Below are 22,073 nucleotides of genomic sequence, written 5' to 3' on the forward strand. Positions count from 1 at the left end.
AAAAGACTAGAATTCATTCCGTGCCAAATCAGACCAAGACGAGCTTGATACAATGTCTGACTATAGAGTAACGGTGAGTTGTTTAAAGTTCTTGACTTAATAAGTGGTTGACGTACCTTGTGGGTGGATGATGATAGGGGATGGAGGGGGCAGTTTGTTCCATTTCTTTGCCAGCCAACGAAGATGAGGTGAGCAACATTTGGTTAGGATTGTATTGCCAATCCCATATTCATATGTTGCTATATATGGAAGGTTCAGGGTGGGATTCATATCTAGCTAGGATGGTCTCTGTGGTAGGACTCCGATCCCTTCTAGGACATGGCTGAAATCTTTTGACCTAGAAAATCTACAGATCCAAAACCTGATACCAAATATGAATATGTCTTGATATTCTCACTCATGGGCTTCCAAGAGAACTTGGAACATGTCCCCCTTTGTCACTGATATTCTTAGGGCCTGTTTCCCGATGTTCAGAATGACTATTAACTATATAGGCATAATAAGAACACCACTACATTTCAATGTATATTCATTAAAGAAGCACCTGTAAACGAGAAGAACATGTTTCAGTGTATATTGTCTAAATATATATGCACCTGTATAATAAGGATACCTGATTTTCAGTGTGTATTTTTTTAAGATGCACCTGTATAATCTGGACACCTCTACATGTCAGTGTATAGTAATTAAGGTAGCACTTGTATACTTAAAAGACCTCTATGTTTCAGTGAATATTGTCTAAAGATGCACCTGTATAATTAGGACACCTCTACATTTCATTGTATACTCATTAAAAAGAACCTGTAAACAAGAAGACCTCTATGTTTCAGTGTATATTGTCTAAAGGTGCACCTTTATAATACGGACACCTGTGTTTCAGTGTATATTCTGAAAGATGCACCTGTATAATTAAGACATCTCTACATTTCAGTGTATATTCATTAAAAAGAACCTGTAAACAAGAAGACCTCTATGTTTCAGTGTATATTGTCTAAGGGCGCACCTTTATAATACGGACACCTGTGTTTCAGTGTATATTCTGAAAGATGTACCTGTATAATTAAGACATCTCTACATTTCAGTGTATATTCATTAAGGTATCACCTGTAAACAAGAAGACCTCGATGTTTCACAGTATATAGTCTAATGATGCACCTGTATAATAAACATACCTGATGTTCAGTGTGTATTTATTAATGGTGCACCTGTATAATAAGGACACCTGTGTTTCAGCGTATGTTCTGTAAATATGCACCTGTATAATAAGGACACATGCATAATAAGGACACTCGCATTTCAATGTATATTCTGTAAAGATGCACCTGTGTAATAAGGACACTGTGTTTCAGTGTATGTTCTGTAAAGATGCACCTGTATAATTAGGACACCTGTATTTCAGTGTATGTTCTGTAAATATGCACCTGTATAATAAGGACACATGCATAATAAGGACACCGGTGTTTCAGTGTATGTTCTGTAAAGATGCACCTGTATAATAAGGACAACTGTGTTTTAGTGTGTGTTCTGTAAAGATGCACCTGCATAAAGAGGACACCTGTGTTTCAGTGTATGTTCTGTAAAGATGCACCTGTATAATAAGGACACCGGTGTTTCAGTGTATGTTCTGTAAAGATGCAACTGTATAATAAGGACACCTGTGTTTCAGTGTGAGCAGCACTACTGGAAGACGCAGGGCCAGCGCGGCACGATGTACGGGATGCTGCTGGAGAGTATCCAGCACTACGTCCAGGAAACCTACGGGATGGAGAGCTGGCAGCAAATACTGGAACATGCAGGGATGAAGAACATGATCTTTTCCACACATAAAGTCTACAAGGATGAAATAATGGTCAACCTAGCCACCAGCTGCAGTACTGTTCTGCAGGACCGCAACATTGATGAGTACATGTACTACTTCGGACAGTGTTTTGTGGACTTCTGTCGGCATTATGGATATGATAAAGTTCTACGTGTTGCTGGACGCCATTACAGGGACTTTTTAAACGGAATTGACAACTTACACGAAACTATACGATTCAGCTACCCTAAGTTGCAGAGTCCTTCGTTTATCGTGGAAATGGAGGACAGAGGCGGATGTGTATTGACGTACCGTTCGAAACGTGTGGGGTTTGCGTATTACGTCATGGGTCAGTTGACGCAGTGTGCACGGAGACTGTACAATGTGGATGTGGATATACATATTTTGCAAGAGATTCGAACTGATCATGGATGCCACGTAAAATACCGACTCGATTTTCCCAACATGGGCTACTATCCACCCATTACCGCCTACGCTACCTCAGGAACTCTGGGATACCCCCGGATTGCCAGCAGTACTTTCTTCAAGGTAAGGCCACTTATGCTCCACTTCTAGATTGTGGTTGCCATTGTACAAAGCGCTCTTAGCGCTTAGGTAATCAGAGCTCACATACCTTAACACAGACTTACGTCAGTCGTATGGTGATCTCAACTCGTGTACCTAACATCGACTTACGACAGGTAAGGCCAATTATACTCCCCTTCTAGATTCTGGTTTCAAAGCAATCTTAGCGCTAAGGTGATCACAACTCACACATCTTAACACAGACTTACGTCAGTCGTATGGTGATCTCAACTCGTGTACCTAACATCGACTTACGACAGGTAAGGCCAATTTTACTCCACTTCTAGATTCTGGTTTCAAAGCAATCTTAGCGCTAAGGTGACCACAACTCACACATCTTAACATAGACTTACGTCAGTCATTTGGTGATCTCAACTCGCGTACCTAACATCGACTTACGACAGGTAAGGCCAATTTTACTCCACTTCTAGATTCTGGTTTCAAAGCAATCTTAGCGCTAGGGTGATCACAACTCACACATCTTAACACAGACTTACGTCAGTCGTATGGTGATCTCAACTCGCGTACCTAACATCGACTTACGACAGGTAAGGCCAAATATACTCCCCTTCTAGATTCTGGTTTCAATGCAACCTTAGCGCTAAGGTGATCACAACTCACACATCTTAACATAGACTTTTTTTCTTTTTTCAATTTTTTTTATTGGCCCCAGAGTTGAAGAGTAATACAGTAATCTGAAACATATTTCAAATTGCATAGATTGACACTCTTAAAATACACTCTTGAAATTTAAAGGGTTTGAAACAAAGTCACATTTCAATAATATAATAGTAATAATAATATATAGGCCATAATAATAATAATAGGTCCTAATAATAATATTGCTCATATTTCCATGCTCAAAGCATTATTATTACCCGGTTACTGGATCAATGTGCACTCAAGAATTATACTCAGCTCCCTGGGGAGTATACAACCCAAGCTGCCCGTAAGACCCAAGAAGGTTACCAACCACATTGCTATCTCATCCTACCTGGTACCCATTCACTGCTGGGTGAACAGAGGCACATTAAGAACAAAGTCACTTGCCCAAGGAGTGAGTGAGTTTGGTTTGACGCCGCATTTAACAGTATTCCAGTTATATCACGGCGTGTCAGCTTAATGTGGGAGGAAAGCCCGAAGAGATGCAATTCGCAGACGTTTACCACTTTGGTGAAACCCACGAGCACGGGTATGGTGCTGACAAACCTAGAAACATAATCGGGGCGAACCGCCATTCGAACCCACAATCATAGGTTTCTGGCGTGTCCAAGGGACGCAACTCTGCACAGTGAATCACAGCGCCTTAGACGACTGGGCCACCCGTGCCCCCTGTCATTCAAAGAATAGGACTTACACAATAGGCATCCCGTGAGTTATCACTGCTGGGGTCAAGAGTACTACCCACAAGAGACCTGCATCACTTTGGGCTTTCCTCCCACATTAAGCTGACATGCCGTGACATGACTGGACTACTGTTAAAAGCGGCGTTAAACCAAACTCACTCACTCACTTTGAATGACATTGTTATATACTGCTGATCAATAAACCGTGTTTGTGTTTATATTTAAGTTGGTATTTCCGCTATCCAAAGTGTGCAGTGATGCCGTCTCATTCTTGATATTCATTTTGGAGACATAAATGCGAAGTTTCATTATCGCGAACAAAGACCACTTGCATTTTTTGTATTTAATTCACGCTCCCGTTTATTTCAAGATTGACAGTATGTGACCTGTGCGCTGTGCATGGGACCACATGCCACCAGTGGCTATCTGGTGCTACTGTTTTTTCAACTTCTTCTTTGAAACTACAAAGCTATGAAACTGAAACTTTGTATTAATGATACAGCTATGACATCTCTAAATATTTCTTATAGCATTCCGATCAAAATTAAACTTGACTGCCAATACGATCATATTGGAAATGTTAGTTTTTGCTCATTACGCAGGTATTTTTGTATGCATCATGCAGGATAATAGGTTTTTTAACATTTTTATTTTGTAATGAAGCTACAACCACAAACCTTCACATACTCCCATTTTTTTAGTGTTCTAGATTTTCAACATCTCTGAATCTAGAAGACCTTTTGAGCTGAAACATTGTATTAATGCTGTCAGTGCTATGATGCCTCTAAACCATGCTGAAATAATTCATATCTGGACAAAGATACCATTAATTCTATTACATTTACTCGAGTACATCAATACCATCAATCCTGTATTTTGGCTGTAATGACACTATAAATACATTTTCCTTTTCACTGTCAACTATACATCATTAGTTGTTCCCAGATAGCACCAAGCAGTGTACAGCTCTCCTGTGTGTAAAGGTGGGAAATTCCTCACTTCTTTCCTGTGTGAGCTGGAGTAAACATCTACATTATAGACAAATTTTAGTTGTGTCGTCACATTATTTCTACTTATTGTTCAGTCAGTCTTGTAGTAATACCGTATTAGGTGTAATAAGGGCCCAGGGCGCTCTCAAAATTATAAATAGGGGGCCCATATTAGAATATTATTTTGGTGAAAAAAACAGAATTGAAAGATAAATTTCTTGGTTTATGCTGATAGCCTGAAATGTTTATGTATGACAGATATATTTTCCAGAATTAAATTGCCCATAATTAAGGGTCCATATACCGTATATCGCTGTGTATAAGGCGACCCCACGTATAAGACGACCCCCCTGTACACGCCTTAAAAATCAACCCAAAATCCTATACTCCGTGTATAAGGCGACCTGGAATGAAACACATCACAAGTCTGACTGATATACTGGTAGAAGATTTAACGTGCTCTTGCCGACTGTAGCGTATTTCGCACATGGACATCACAAATTAGTTAGTTAGTTACTTTGGAGATTTAACGTGCGCTTTCCGACTGATGCGTATTTCGCACACATCACAAGTGCGCACACAAACCTTATATATGCAATAAAAATATGTTTATCTTGCGTTGTTTTTTTTCTACAATGATAGGTCGCGTGTGTAATTCCGGCACACGTCGCCATTTTGTGTTTACACGGTACAACACCAAATTGGTGCCCGTAAAATAAAATTCATTTATGAAGTAATAACATATAAGAGACAATGGTGAGTAATTTAATCGCCAATTAACTATGTTGTAACTAACTAGGCTTATGTTTGCTTCACATTCAGCGTGTCTATTCCACAATCACTTGTACACACCGTCTCCAACACTTGTTAATACAACTGTAAAAACAGCGGGAATTGATTTCAGCTTCACCGGTTATCACATGTTAGGTCACATGTGCAATATGCAAATGATTACCGGTACTTCCGGCTCTCTACTCACGGATGTTGATTGTTTTACCGTGTCAGCTGGTTTGACAGTCTGCATCGAGGAGAGGGTCATTTCAGCTTTATTTGCAGAAATTATTAAACTTTATTCAAGGAAAAGAGATACAAATCATGTTTATGTATGGAAATAGTTATTTGAACAGTTATCTAGGACGAAATGCGAAGTTTTATTGTCAAATGCTGGGCTGGCTATCGGACGCCGGTTGACATCGCCAGTGGAAAAAAATGTGAGATCTTCGACTCCGTGTATAAGACGACCCCCCTTCTTAGCCCCCTCATTTTAGGTACGAAAAACTCGCCTTATACACAGCGAAATACGGTAACACACAAGTGCATATTATACGCGAATAAATAAGTCTTGTGTACATTGATCAATCGGAATTGCAAATTGGGATTGTTCACTAGCCATCATATTAGCAAATATTGCTGTGGGCGCTTATTAGAGAGGGGCGCTTATTACGTTGAATACGGTAAGTTGTTATGCTACAATTGAGATGTCGTCTTCAAGAAACTGGTTGTTTTTTCTGATATACATCGATGGCTGTTTCTGTGTGTCCATCATGGCATCGTCGACCTTTCCCTCTCCATGTACTGACTTCATTAAGAAAAGCCAAGCAATGGTAGACAAAAAAGACGTCACTCTCCAACATCTGACCATGCTTGAACAACTCTACTCCAAGCAGGATTCTATATTGGTGTCTTTGTCTGATTCAGTGCTGTTACCAAAAGTGGAGTAGGTAAAGTGTAGACAGCGCTTAACCAGACTCAGAAGAAACCCTCGGCTAAGAGGCCTCATGCATGGGGAATGTATCCTGACGAGCATCACCTGTCAACATCAGCTATCACTTAGATCATAAGACAGTGCTTGACCAGACTCGGAAGAAACCCTCAGTCAAGAGGCCTCATGGGGAAGGTATCCTGACGAGCATAACCTGTCAACATCAGCTATCACTACGATCATAAGACAGTGCTTGACCAGACTCGGAAGAAACCCTCAGCCAAGAGGCCTCATGGGGAAGGTATCCTGACGAGCATAACCTGTCAACATCAGCTATCACTACGATCATAAGACAGTGCTTGAGCAGACTCAGAAGAAACCCTCAGCCAAGAGGCCGCATGGGGAATGTATCTTGACGAGCATAACCCGTCAACATCAGCTATCACAACCATTGTATGGCCACCAGACAGGACACATTGTACATTCTAAGGGATCGTTATCTGCCCATGTTCAAAATGTTACAATGACTATCGATGAGATTGACTCAGCTACAATGGTGTTTTTTGTTGCTGTGCCTGATGTATCCACAAGTCAAGACAAGTAGAAGAGCCTATTTTCTCCGCATACAGATTCGATCAGCTGTCAGATGAAAGAGAGACATATTTTGGGAATTGAGAGAATAATGATGTCTCAATGGTCACTTCATTCAGAGGTGTTTGTCTGGATAACCACGCAATGGGACACCCCACGTCTGCCCTCTTTACAACCTGCCTGAACGACAAATCACAGTTGCATGTCAGCCAAGTACCAGACTCGATAACTACTTAAATGGATGCATTATTGGAGGATTGGACAGATCTATTTGTGTACGCATTCCCACCTTGGTTGCTTATAGACAAAGTAATTTGGAAGTTAAAGAACACAGATTGCATGACAATTTTGATAGCTGCACCATGACCAAGCAGGACATGGTTTCCCAGACTCTTTCCACTGCTTGTTGAGAATCCCCTCTGACTACCTCTTTGTCGACTATTCAGGTCTTATTTATGTTAATGACTGGGACACAATTACCATATTCGACGTAATAAACTCCCCGCTCTAATAAGCGCCCATGGCAACATTTGCTAATATATTGGCAAGTGGACAATCCCAATTAGCACCCCTTCCAATTGATTAATGTACACAAGACGTATTTATTCACGTATAATACGCACTTGTGTGTTATATGCACCCTTAATTTTGGGCAATTAAATTCTGGAAAAATATATCTGTCGTACATAAACATTTCAGGTTGTCAGCATAAACCACAAAATTTATCTTTCAACTGATTTTTTCACAAAAATAATATTCTAATAAGAGCCCCCTATTCCTAATTTTGAGAGCCCTCTGGGTGCTTATTACGTTGAATACGGTACCCTTAATTCGCTTCCAGAATATTGCTACCAAGAATCAGTCTACCTCACTCTGGACCACTGGATCACAGACACTATTCAATCCCTACATTGGCTCCAACGGTTGATCATTCAGACTGACTCCTCTGGCCTCTTTGAATGATCAAATATCCCCTTGCGGCTATAGATCCTCACAGGAGACGCAGAAAGAGATTTTTTCATCTCCTGCAGGACTCATTCTGACAAAGACGTTACCAAAGCCATGGTTGTCGGATGGCTCCCGTCTACCATTGCAAAACGAATTGTCAAGCCAAAGATTACACTCCTGTACTCGCATCTTGCTTAGCTCACAAAATTAGAGCCTTGGCTATGAGCTGTGTATCCTGATCGGCAGTTTCAATAGAACTACTTTTATATTAGTAACCTGTTGTTTGAGGGGCAGTCGGGTAGCCTGGTGGTTAAAGCGTTCGCTCGTCACCCAGAAGACCCGGGTTCGATTCCCAACATGGGTACAATGTGTGAAGCCCATTTCTGGTGTCCCCCGCCGTGATATTGCTGGAAAATTGCTGAAAGGGGCTAAAACCATACACACTCACTCACTCTTTGAGAGATCATGAATATTTATTTGACTTACTTGACACTTCACTAGTCTTTACTTGCTGGATGTTCAGACAGACTTTGGAGAGATCCACTCCTTAGGTTCCATTACAGCAGCTCAATCACTTTGGAGTCAATAGTATTTCCTTCAATGGAAAAAAGTCATGGGGGTGGGGATGGCCACGGAGCCGATTTCAGCACGTTCAGATGGTATACACACCTTATTATTGAAATATTGAGAGCTGGATTAGTCGAGACGTTGACATTGGTGACGTCATGGTCTGTAAGTGACATCATAGCCAGAAGTGATGTCATAAAAGGAAGTGACATCATGACTGAAAGTGACAAAATGCTGGAAGTGACCTCACAATATGAGTTATTAGGGAAAGGGAGTGATGTCACAAACCGGAAGTGGTGTCATTTGTGAGGTTGTAACATTTGTCGGCCAAGTAGCCTACAGTGGCCAGCTATGTGGATCAGCTGTTTAATGTGTATTGCAATTAGTGTTTTGTATTTGAATTAACTATGAAACTAAACACCTTAATGCAGTACTTTTGTCGACCCAGTAGCCTACAGCTGCCAGCTATATGGATCAGCTGTTTAATGCGTATTGCAATTAGTATTTTGTATTAACTATGAAACTAAAAACCTTATTGCAGTACTTTTGTCGACCCAGTAGCCTACAGTTGCCAGCTATATGGATCAGCTGTTTAATGCGTATTGCAATTAGTGTTTTGTATTTGTATTAACTATCAAACTAAACACCTTACTGCCCCACATTTGTCGACCAAGTAGCTTACAGTTGCCAGCGATATGGATCAGCTGTTTAATGCGTATTGCAATTAGTGTTTTGTATTTGTATTAACTATCAAACTAAACACCTTACTGCCCCACATTTGTCAATCCAGTAGCCTACAGTTGCCAGCGATATGGATCAGCTGTTTAATGCGTATTGCAATTAGTGTTTTGTATTTGTATTAACTATCAAACTAAACACCTTACTGCCCCACATTTGTCAATCCAGTAGCCTACAGTTGTCAGCGATATGGATCAGCTGTTTAATGCGTATTGCAATTAGTGTTTTGTATTTGTATTAACTATCAAACTAAACACCTTACTGCCCCACATTTGTCGACCCAGTGGCCTACAGTCTCTTCAGTGATATCCTATTTCCAATGCCATCAGTGTGGATCTGTGTGACCATCTCAACTTGTCTGATCGCAGTGGTATATGAGCCTGATTCATACATAAACTGTATACAGGGTAATTAACTGTGTCAGTCTGTCAGTTATCAGCATTACACTAACAAAGGCAAGGTTGCAACAGAAGTGGGACTATATAAGTCATTATCACAGGGGGGATATTGAGTGTCAGTGTATCAATCATATCTTATTAATATGTTAATGTAAATAGAATTATTTGTTATATATACAAGTAATAGATAGAGGACCAGTACCAATACATTATTGTGATATAATCTACTGTCATGAGAACAAAGTGTTAGGCAAAGTCGAGCCTTCTGGCTTTGGACGGTACGTTTATTTAAGAAATAAACGATGACTGGGGGTTGTGCAGTGTTTCAATGTACAATGAGCGACGACCACGTGTCATTTATTTCTTATATGAGATATCAATATAATGTACAGAATCCGATCACGGCAATGTCAGACATGTCCATTTTATGAACAGGGTTTGGTCTTTCCCGCATATTCTCACAGTTTTCACGTTGATTATTTTAACCTTTTCTCCTATCATCATATATCTCTCAATTTTGGAAGCGATCATTTGGCCATTGCATTTATCTGGGTAGCCAAGCCACATCTATGGGGAACAACTTACAACACACTTCCCTCTCAAAAAAAATGTTGTCCAATTTAGGACGTCATCAAGTTGTGAACGTACGTTTGAATCATGAGAAATGACATCATGATAGAACAATGTTTTATCGTGAAATAAACCACACCTTGTTCTTCCTAGTTTTTTGTGATTTATCGCGTAGCTATCTTATATATCCTTATAAAATTCTTTCATTAGTTCTTTATCTATTTCTGATCACATGCAAAGACTCAAATTCCACAAACTATGCACAGCAGATTGCACAAACTCCACATTCACATTCAAAGCAGTTTGCACGATTTCGTTAAAACTGTATGGCTTGTGAAGTCAAGGGTTGGTTGTTTAAGGCCTGTCATGGTTAAATATGCAAGCATCACAAAGAACATAAGTTTCCAGTCTCTGTAAAGAGGGGAGGGAATGTCTGTGCCCAATAACTATTTACAGGTAATTCAGACCACCTTTTCTCAGATCACAGGTAGTTTTTCCACCCATTTCACAATCACGGATAATTATTGCATAAATAAGTTCATATTTCATAGAGATAAGGAAAAAATAATTCTTACTTATCAATTCAAAGACATTCAAAGATATCTGTGTATGTCTGTGATGAATCTGATAGGGACCATATCATTATCAAGTTTATGTTTTTACATCTATTAACTAGGTCTGCATCTTATGTAACATATGAACTTGGTGACAACTTGTCAAACGGACCATCTTGGATGTTTCTTGATACTGGCAACTGTCCCCCATATTCACAGTTTCGACATAAAAAAGGATAATGAATATAATAATTCACAAGTGAGAAAAAACAACATTTCACATAAAACGTGTTTATTTGCAAACTCATGCTTACAGGAGAAATAATATATCACAGCTAGTTTGTTACGTGAAATATCGAACTTTTAAAAAATTAAAGAGCCAATAAGGTATGACGAAACAGGTATTCCCTACCCACTATAGATAGTATACTTTACAGTATTTGATCATATATAAGTGTACGCTAGCTGACCAAACTATTGACCACCTAGTAGACGACAGTATTTGTCTTTGCTCTATCATGGCAATATAGGAGGCTATCAGTATGATAAGATCTTGTCAGATTGATGGCATAGGTGTGAGATTTTACTAGTGTTTCAGCCATTTTGAAATCCAGAATTAGTATGATAAAAAGCTGAGTGAGTGAGTGAGTTGGGTTTAACGCTGCTTTTAACAGTATTCCAGTTATATCGCGGCGTGTCAGCTTAATGTGGGACGAAAGCCTGAAGTGATACAGGTTTCAGACGTTTACCACTTCCGTGAAACCCCCGAGCATGGGTATTGTGCTGACAAAACTAGAAACATAATCTGGGCGAACCGGGATTTGAACCCACAATCATAGGTTTCTGGCGTGCCCAAGGGACGCAACTCTGCACAGCGAATTGCGACGCCTTACACCACTGGGCCACCAGTACCCCCTACAAAGCTGAGGATTGTTTTGTAATTCTGAATAGAAATGTCAGAGAACATTTCATGGTGAATGGTCCCCAGATCTCTAGCTGGGTTTTAAACCTGTACATAAGTAGTTTTAAATTTTGGAATATAAGTATACTTTGTTCATGGAAGTGTGTAGACCTTCACTGGTCCTTCCATGGCTGTTATTAACAGTGGTAAATGTCTAAATGAAATTATCATCATGAAATTGCACCATGGATATTTTGACAGGAAAATGACTGTTAGTTTTGTTAATAGCCCTCTCATCAGACTGAATATAATTTTGCTTCTACTGTGTGACCTCAAAGAGCATCATACCCCCTCATACAAAAGTTATTGACCAGGGTTACAATAAGGCCTCTATAAAGCTTCCAACTTTGACAAAACCGATGTCAGATGCAGTTCCATATTTTGACTAGTATCATATATTCCCTGTGTTTGTTTTGGTTAAAGTTGACCTGACTTTGCATGTGTTTGCAATGGGTGCAACCAGTGCCGCAGGACACATTCACCCTTTTAGCATATCACTGTATGCATACTCTTTAATAGTAGTTCATAAACATACAATGGACTCTGGTTTTAGCAGAAATTTCTTTGGAATATGGAAAGGATTTTGTCGCTTTTATTTCAGATGTTTGCAATAATATTATTCTTTTATGCTTTGGCCTTTTTCAGCTCTTTCCATTCTGCCTCGTGTTCGACAGCTCGATGCTGATCCGTTACATGGGACCGAACCTGACCAGCATCTTCCAGAATAGGACTCTCATTGGCTGCAAGATCTCAGAGAAGTTCGGGCTACGCAGACCACTGGTTGACTTTACCTGGGAAAATGTGAGTGCAATTCTCATCTAAATCAGATCTTTCACTCCGATACGATGCCTCTGTGTGTGAAGAATTGATAACCCTGTCACAGTATCAGGTGAACTCTTAGCTAACTTGAGATAAAATGAAGGATGTGTGGCCCAATCTGGTATCAGCTTTCTAAAATTATTCATTGCACTTTTTGACCACCTTGATTCGAAAATTTGGATGTGATTTTGGAAACGTACACAAACAGAACACAAATATTCCTTTAATGGTACTCTACATGTGGATGTAGATGCCCTGGCTCGGAAAAAAAGGGTGTATAATATTCACAACAATATGCACGATCTCCGATCAAAAGACCATCTGCAAGTGGTGCCAAAGTCACGTACCAAAACATGTGCGATTGGTCGATCATGTCAACAAGCTGGCCCATTGCTATGAAACAATCGGGGGGTACGGGTAGCCCAGTCGTCTAAGGCGCTGTGATTCGCTGTGCAGAGTTGCGTCCCTTGGGCACGCCAGAAACCTATGATTGTGGGTTCGAATACCGGTTCACCCAAATTATGTTTCTTGGTTTGTCGGCACCATACCCATGCTCGTGGGTTTCACCGAAGTGGTAAACGTCTGAGACCTGCATCACTTCGGGCTTTCCTCCCACATTAAGCTGACACGCCGTGATATAACTGGAATACTGTTAAAAGCGGTGTTAAACCCAACTCACTCACTATGAAACAATCTGCCACAAGAAATCCGAGTAACAGAAAATATGACAAACTTTAAAAAGACACTCAAAACCTGTCTCTTAAGAAAGCCTATGACAAGATCAATCATGGTCTAAGCGTATTTGAGCAGTTGTTAATTGGAAACTGTGCTAAACAAATTTTTAATTTAATTAATGTTTAATCTTAATTTATGCTCAGAACAGGGCCCCATTCCTCAAAGCGATCTTAGCACTACGATGATCGTAAGCCTATGTTAAAGTATGGGACTTTGAGGAACGGGGCCCTCGTAATTAAAGTTTTTGAGATGTTGAAATCAGATATGATGGTCTGAATGCTTTGCTTATTCGTACTGATAACAATTTAGAAACTGACACTGATTGGCTAATTTGAAAGGTTCCCTGACGTGACCTACTTGTCATGAGGTCTTCACGCAAGCTGGTATCATGTCAGAGTAAGTGATCTGCTTTAATGATATGGGGTTGAGTTTATTCAGTAAACCAGGGGTGATGGGTAGCCTTGAGTTTGAGATGACTCATCAATCCTGAGACCTGTCAGACTCCCTGTGTAGATACATCATGTGCAGTTGATGTAGCTGACTAATGCAGGGATACAAGCTTTGGAAAATTTCTCACACAAACTGCACATCAGATCTTTCTTTTGAATTTTATTTATGAAGGAAAACTGTCATTATTATTGACAGTGGTAGATCAATGGCAAATTTGCAAATAATGCATGGATTCATGATTATTGATAATAATTTGATAGAACGTAGACATTTCTGTGATAATAAATTGATATTTCTTTGATAGGTCATTGATATTTCTTTGAGAGGTCATTGATATTTCTTTGATAGTGCATTGATATTTCTTTAATAGGTCATTGATATTTCTTTGATAGGTCATTGATATTTCTTTGATGGTACATTGATATTTCTTTAATAGGTCATTGATATTTCTTTGATAGTACATTGATACTTCTTTGATAGTACTTTAATATTTCTTTGATATATAATTGATATTTTTTTGTAGTATGTTGAAATTTCTTATATAAGTACATTGATATTTCTTTGATAGATCATTGATATTTTTTTGATAGTGCATTGGTATTTCTTTGATAGAACATTGATATTTCTTTGATAGTACTTTAATATTTCTTTGATATATCATTGATATTTTTTTGTAGTATGTTGAAATTTCTTATATAAGTACATTGATATTTCTTTGATAGATCATTGATATTTCTTTGATAGTACATTGCTACTTCTTTGATAGAACATTGATATTTCTTTGATAGTGCATTGGTATTTCTTTGATAGAACATTAATATTTCTTTGATAGTACTTTAATATTTCTTTGATATATCATTGATATTTTTTTGTAGTATGTTGAAATTTCTTTGATAAGTACATTGTTAATTCTTTGATAAGTACATTGTTAATTCTTTGATAGTGCATTGGTATTTCTTTGATAGATTGGGGAGGTCAGGTAGCCTAGTGGTTAAAGCGTGCGCTCATTACGCCGAAGACCCGGGTTCAATTCCCAACATGGGTACAATGTGTGAAGCCCATTTCTGGGCCTCCCCCTTGATATTGCTGGAATATTGCTAAAAGCGGCGTAAAACCATACTCACTCACTCACTCTTTGATAGATCATGAATGTTTATTTGATAGTTCTTTGATATTTGTTTGATAGATCATTGATATGTCTTTGATAGTACTTTGATGTTAGATCATTGATATCTTTTTGATAGTATGTTATTTTTCTTTGATAAGTACATTGATATTTCTTTGATAGAACATTGCTATTTCTTTGATAGGGCATTAATATTTTTTTGATAGGTCATTGATATTTCTTTGATAGTGCTTTGATATTTCTTTGATAGTGCATTGGTATTGCTTTGATAGTGCTTTGATATTTCTTTGATAATTACATTGAAATTTCTTTCTTAGAACATTGCAATGTCTTTGATAGGTCATTAATATTACTTTGATTGTGCTTTGATATTTCTTTGATAAGTCATTAATATTACTTTGATAGTGCTTTGATATTTCTTTGATAGGTCATTAATATTACTTTGATAGAATATTGATATTTCTCTTCCTTCTACAGACCAACTAGTGCTATCTAAAACACTGTTTTTCCGCTTCAGATAATGTGCCTCCAGAAAGTTATATTTGAAGTAGAATCTGAACAGCAGCTGAGGAAGTCGGACCAATACAAGCGCCTGACCGCTCTGTCCGAGAATGGCCAGAAGTCCAGTCTACTACTTCGGGGACAGATGAAATACATGAAGGACTGGACCTGCATGGCTTTCCTGTGCACACCACTGTGAGTTGACACACCGCTGTGAGTTGACACATCGCTGTGAGTTGACACGCTGCTGTGAGTTGACACATTGCTGTGAGTTGACACGCCACTGTGAGTTGACACTCCGCTGTGAGTTGACACGCTGCTGTGAGTTGACACATCGCTGTGAGTTGACACGCTGCTGTGAGTTGACACATCGCTGTGAGTTGACACGCTGCTGTGAGTTGACACATCGCTGTGAGTTGACACGCTGCTGTGAGTTGACACACTGCTGTGAGTTGACACACTGCTGTGAGTTGACACACTGCTGTGAGTTGACACTGTGAGTTGACACACCACTGTGAGTTGACACTGTGAGTTGACACACTGCTTTGAGTTGACACACCTCTGTGAGTTGACAAACCGCTGTGAGTTGACACACCGCTGTCAGTGTAACATTCAACACTAATAGTGTAGCATTCAACACAAGCAGTGAAGCATTCAACACAAGCAGTGTAACATTCAACACTAACAGTGTAACATTCAACACAAGCAGTGTAACATTCAACACTCAGTGTAACATTCAACACAAGCAGTGTAACATTCAACACTAACAGTGTATCATTCAGCACGATCCATGTAACATTCAACACTAACATTGTAACATTTAACACCATATCCCTGCTAATGACTATAACCAATGTGGTAACTCTCTAACTATGGCAGAGATGCAAGTGAGCACCAGCCAACTATCTCATCAGTTTGTCCAATGTTTAATGAGATGTAGCAGAGAATATCTTTACATGTAGCCTCGTGGTTAAGCATTCGCTCTACACGCCGAAGACCAGGGTTTGAATCCCGACATGGGTACAATGTGTGGAGCCAGTTTCTGGTGTCCCCCACAGTAATATTGCTGGAATATTGCTAAATGCAGGGTAACACTATACTCACAATGACTATTGTGGTAAGTAAGCTTGTTAAGTTGCATCCCTGTCATGCCAGCTTGTACCATGACTCTTATTACTATCCTTTGTAACAACAGTGAGTGAGTGAGTGATTTGGGTTTAAACCCCACTTTTAATCATGAGGGAGGAGAGCCCCAAGTTATGGAGGTCGCAGATGTTTACCACTTCGGTGAAACCCACGAGCATGGCTATGGTGCTGACAAACCTAGAAATATAATCGAGGCGAACCGAGATTCAAACCCACGATTACAGGTTCCTGGCATCTCAAAGGGACGCTACTCTGCACAGCGAACTAATTGTTGTGCCTTAGATGACTGAGCCATCCCTTCCCACCTTTGTTGCAACAACTTGCTGTGATAGGTCATGTTGCTGTTGTTGATAAATGGATGTTCTGTTTCAGAATAGGCAACTTAGAGGATATGGAGACAACAGGGTTATATGTCAATGATCTGAACATGTTTGACAACAGCCAGGATATGGTGCTAGCGGGCTGGCACCATGCATCTCAGCTGGAGTATCTTGTAGACCGGGTATGTTGGAGTATCTTGTAGACCAGGAACTGTGGAGTATATTGTAGACCAAGAACTGTGGAGTATCTTGTAGACCAAGAAATGTGGAGTATCTTGTAGACAAAGAATTTTGAAGTATCTTGTAGACCAGAAACTTCGGAATATTTTGTAGACAAGGTACTTCGGAGTATCTTGTAGACCAGAAACTTTGAAGTATCTTGTATACTAGTAACTTTGGAGTATCTTGTAGACCAGGAAATTTGGAGTATCTTGTAGACCAGGAACTTTGAAGTATCTTGTAGACCAGGAACTTTGGAGTATCTTGTAGACTAGGAACTTTGAAGTATCTTGTAGACCAGGTACTTTGAAGTATCTTGTAGACCAGGATCTTTGAACAAACCACTTCTTATTTCAGCAAATGGAGACAAGCCATAAGATAGCTCAGAACCTCCAACAGCTTGACGAGTGGCGGCACAAGAGCAACGCTCTCCTGTACTCAATGATGCCAGAGAGCATCGCCGTTCGCCTGAAGCTTGGGGAGGACCCCATCAAGACGTGTGAGGTAGGGACAGGCAAGGTCCAGGAATGTAGTGAAATTCTGGATAGCCTTGGCTTCTGATGGTGTGGATTGGTGCTCATAATATCAATCACTGGACGGTGTGATCCACATTTGATTATATCAGGGACAGGCAAGGGCCAGGAATGTAGTGACATTCTTGATAGCTCTGGCTTCTGATGGTGTGGATCGGTGCTCACAATATCAATCACTGGACGGTGTGATCCAGATTTGATCATTTCCATGCTATCATGATATAGATGGAATATTGCTGAGGGCTGAGATAAACAACAAACACAAACTCTTCTTGGAGCCAATCTGATTCATTGTCATACGCATCTTACTCATCTAAGTATTAGTGAGTGAGTGAGTGAGTATGGTTATACGCCGCTTTTAGCAATATTCCAGCAATATGACGGCGGGGGACACCAGAAATGGGCTTCACACATTGTACCCATGTCGGGAATCGAACCCGGGTCTTCGGTGTGACGAGCGAACGCTTTAACCACTAGGCTACCCGACCGCCCATCTAGGTATTAATAGTTACACTTTACATCATTAATGTCAATTATAAGAAAACATGACAGAAATCAACAAAGAGAACGTATTTTAAGTTTTGGGGACATCAGCAAGCTTGGAATTTGGCCCTTGTCTATATATACGACTGTGACATCGTATCTTTAACGTCGCAATCAGCAATATGATGTTATAATGGTGACGTGCTGTGTAGAATGAAAGTTTTGCAAAGCTTGTTTAGTTTTCTATAAGGTGCCGACCTCATGTTAGCTTACCATGTTGCCGTGCTTATATGCTTATAAACTTTCAATGCCTGTTACATGCTTGAGTGAAGTATTACAGTGTAAACAAACTGCCTGAGCCAATTCAGCGCCATATTGTTGTTTACCGGCTGTTGTCGTTGATTCCTTAATTCAGATTGACAACCCAATCAAATCACTGGACTCAACCCATGCCGCTTCACTCAATATATTTGCAAACACCAAAGGGTTCGCGTTTTGTTTAGTCATGGCAGAATGGAGATAAACATACTGTGTTTTCAATGTAGAGCTAGGTTACCTGTAGATTTAACCATGCTAAATTTAGAATTTGAAACCTCATGGTGTACTTTTGGTTCCAAATTCAGTTTAAATGGTTAAATATACAGATGACATAGCTCTACATTGAAAACACAGTATGTTTATCGCCTAGTTAGCTGATTGGTATGTTCCCCTGACGTGACCCCTGACGTGACCTCTGATGTGACCCCTGATGTGACCCCTGATGTGACCTCTGACGTGACCCCTGATGTGACCTCTGATGTGACCCCTGATGTGACCTCTGATGTGGCCTCTGATGTGACCCCTGATGTGACCCTGATGTGACCTCTGATGTCACCCCTGATGTGACCTCTGACGTGACCCCTGACGTGATCCCTGATGTGACCTCCGAACTATTGACGGTCAATGGAGGTGGGAATGATGTGTTTTCCGATTTTTTCAGACCTTTGAGAAGGTGACGATCATGTTCAGCTATCTGATTGGCTTCAGTGATATCTGTGCTAACGCCTCAGCATTCCAGGTGGTGGAGTGTATCAACAACGTCTTCACCGTGTTTGACAACATCGTCGACAGATATAGAGCCTTCAAGGTAGGCACTGGTGGATCCATAGCCCTGAATCCCCTTTTTATCCCCCTGTTTTGAAAACTGGTGGCACATAGCGATTAACATGTCCGTCTACCATCTGTCCATCCGTTTCTGAAGCAGAGCTCCTAAACCGATGAATATTTCATGTTGAAACTTGCTATATGGATCAGTCTATTGGTGAACTGGTTTCATTTGTTGATTTGGGATTTTTAAATTTTTATTTTATTTTTGTTTTTATGAGGACAAGTTGGACTTGTATTGAAAACGTGGGTAGTGAGGTTTTCCAGAGAAGAATTCTCAAATCGTTGAATATGTCTGGATTAAATTTGCTTTATAGATCAGTATAATGATGAACTTGTGCCTTTTGATAAGTTAGGATATTGAAAAATACTGAACAACATTATTTTTTAATAATTATTATTATTTAATAATATTTTATAATAGAGTTTCTTTCCTTGTAGTTATAATTAAGGCCAGACCAATTTAATTGCTAGGATTACAGATTTTTTCGGGTAAAGTGGCTGAATGGAGGAGGGAATGTGAAAAAAAAAAAAAAGTAATGAGAAAGTTTTTGTTTTTGCAGGTATTAAGGATTTTAGGAGGCAGGAATGCTGATAGGAGGAAATAAAAAAATTTAAAAAAAAAAAATCCCTCACTTGTGCCACAGAAGCTACAAAAGTATTTCAGTATTACCCACCAAGCATGTTGCAAGCAATGCACTGTAGTCCCTTTATCTAATGACACTCCTTACTGATGACCAGGGTTTACAGGTACCTTTTGGCAGTTTTCCACAAGCAGGTAGACTTCAACAACAAGCTTTTAACTTATTAAAGTTTAATTGTATTTTAAAAATATAAAAACAATGTGAAATACACTGAAATTAAAACAGCACTTGGCTTCAAAACAAATATACATTTGGCACATACAAGTACTTGAAATACTCTGTCCAGTATAACTTTATCGTGTTAAATGATCAGGTAACACTCATGGCTGAAGTGTTATGCTAACATGTGGGATGCACTTAAATTAAACAGCCCTGTTTATTCTCGATTTTGCCACCACTGTCACATAATTTAGTCCAAAGTCTGCTAAAACGTGCATAGGTGTTGTAAGTTCGACAATATTCCCGTAGGAACCAGCCTTAGATTCTGTTGCATGCACCTCTTGAATAGAAAGTCCATCTCCATCGGCGATTGACAATACGGCTTTCGTCGCCAAATCACCAAATGTGTCATCCAGTGGACTTTCCATGATTTGCTTTGATAAGCACACACTACCCTTCAGAACGCTTATGCTGAAATACATTGCTGACATTGTCGAAAGACACCAGATAATAAAAGGCATTAAAACACCCAAACTGACACCCCATGTCCTACACATGGTCCCGGCATATTCAATACACGCTGTGTGCATGTGGGAAACACTTGTAATTGAGAGTACGCATTTGATTGGCTATGTTCGCGTGGAACGACCAATGGAATTTGCCGACACATTTGCGTAAGGAATTTTAGTTATAAACTAGAGTACTTCCCCCAACATGTATTCTCTCACAACAAGGCTTATCGATCGAGGTCGGATGTCGGGTAGAATATTTTTAAAAAAATGATAGAATTTCATTTATTTTTTTTTTTCGATTTGGCGAAAAATGGTGTCGGCGGATCCGTAATCCTTGCAATTAAATTGGTCTTGCCAAATGGGCAAATAAAAATTAATTTGATTATGTTTTTTTTTAATGGCTTTTTGTACAAGTCAGACAGTTTGTAAAATGAATTATTTTAAAGCATTGCCAAGATGCTATCCATGTGTGTGTGAATGTGTTGCAGGTGGAGACACTGGGGGATGCCGTGTACATGGTAGCAGGGGGGGTGCCAGACAGGCGGGCGGACCACACCCAGCATGTAGCTGGTCTGGCGCTGGAATTTGTGGACAACGCCAAATACCTCAAAGATCCCTTATCGGGGAACAGCCTTACAGTCAGAATAGGTACAGAAAACAGACAATGACTGATGCCAATTTTAACAAATGTTATATTTGGGATAACATGTTCTTAGTAGGGTACAGATTCTAGTTCATTTTTGGGTTGAGTCCCATCCGGGATTTTAACCCACACTGAGGCACCTAATCACCATCACACAAAGTCAGCGATCTATTCCACTCAGCCACTGAGGCTTCTACAATAATGAAAGTCCGACAACTGGTAGTTAAGATCATGGACTTTATGTACCCCTCTGACAAGTGTAAATTGGCATGGCTGCCATGTCTGAAAGCTAACACACAAGGCCATTTAGAAAGTGGTCAAATAAAATTTCATTTTTGTGAAAGCCTTGGTAAATCTGTAATTGTTTGCAAGGCCAAACCAACTAATTTATTAATTAATTATTTCTTGATTTACGGACATGCCTACCCTAAAAACACAATCTTTGTTCAATTGAAAGTATGCTTTGATCACGTGTGTGAGGCCCTTCTGTTCCCCTGTGTGAGCTCCTTCTGTTCCTGTGTGAGTTCCTTCTGTTCCTGTGTATGAGTTCCTTCTGTTCCCCTGTGTGAGTTCCTTCTGTCCCCTGTGTGAGTTCCTTCTGTTCCCATGTGTGAGTTCCTTCTGTTCCCATATGAGAGCTCCCTCTTTTCCCATGTGTGAGCTCCTTCTGTTCCTATGTGTGAGTTCCTTCTGTTCCTTGCGTGAGCTCCTTCTGTTTCCAAATGTGAGTTCCTTCTGTTCCTTGTGTGAGTTCCTTCTGTTCCCATATGTGAGTTCCTTGTGTTCCCTTGTGTGAGTTCCTTCTGTTCCCCTGTGGGAGTTCCTTCTGTTCCTTGTGTGAGTTCCTTCTGTTCCCATATGTGAGTTCCTTGTGTTCCCTTGTGTGAGTTCCT

General features: G+C 39.8%; 1 protein-coding gene across 1 annotated transcript in view; it reads left to right on the forward strand.

The window, feature by feature from the left end:
• Positions 1 to 1,672: 1,672 nt before the first annotated feature.
• Positions 1,673 to 22,073, forward strand: part of LOC139467119 (soluble guanylate cyclase 89Db-like) — a 57,070-nt gene continuing 36,669 nt past the window's right edge. Inside the window, exons 1-7 of the mRNA XM_071248838.1 lie at positions 1,673 to 2,347; positions 12,393 to 12,548; positions 15,395 to 15,573; positions 16,897 to 17,026; positions 17,421 to 17,567; positions 19,059 to 19,205; positions 21,026 to 21,185. Of these exons, the coding sequence (XP_071104939.1) occupies positions 1,709 to 2,347; positions 12,393 to 12,548; positions 15,395 to 15,573; positions 16,897 to 17,026; positions 17,421 to 17,567; positions 19,059 to 19,205; positions 21,026 to 21,185 (1,558 nt within the window). The 5' untranslated portion in view covers positions 1,673 to 1,708. The remainder of the gene's footprint in view (positions 2,348 to 12,392; positions 12,549 to 15,394; positions 15,574 to 16,896; positions 17,027 to 17,420; positions 17,568 to 19,058; positions 19,206 to 21,025; positions 21,186 to 22,073) is intronic.

The sequence above is a fragment of the Haliotis cracherodii genome, unplaced genomic scaffold, assembly GCF_022045235.1.
Source record: "Haliotis cracherodii isolate W230 unplaced genomic scaffold, xgHalCrac1.p SCAF_19, whole genome shotgun sequence".
NCBI lineage: Eukaryota > Metazoa > Mollusca > Gastropoda > Lepetellida > Haliotidae > Haliotis > Haliotis cracherodii.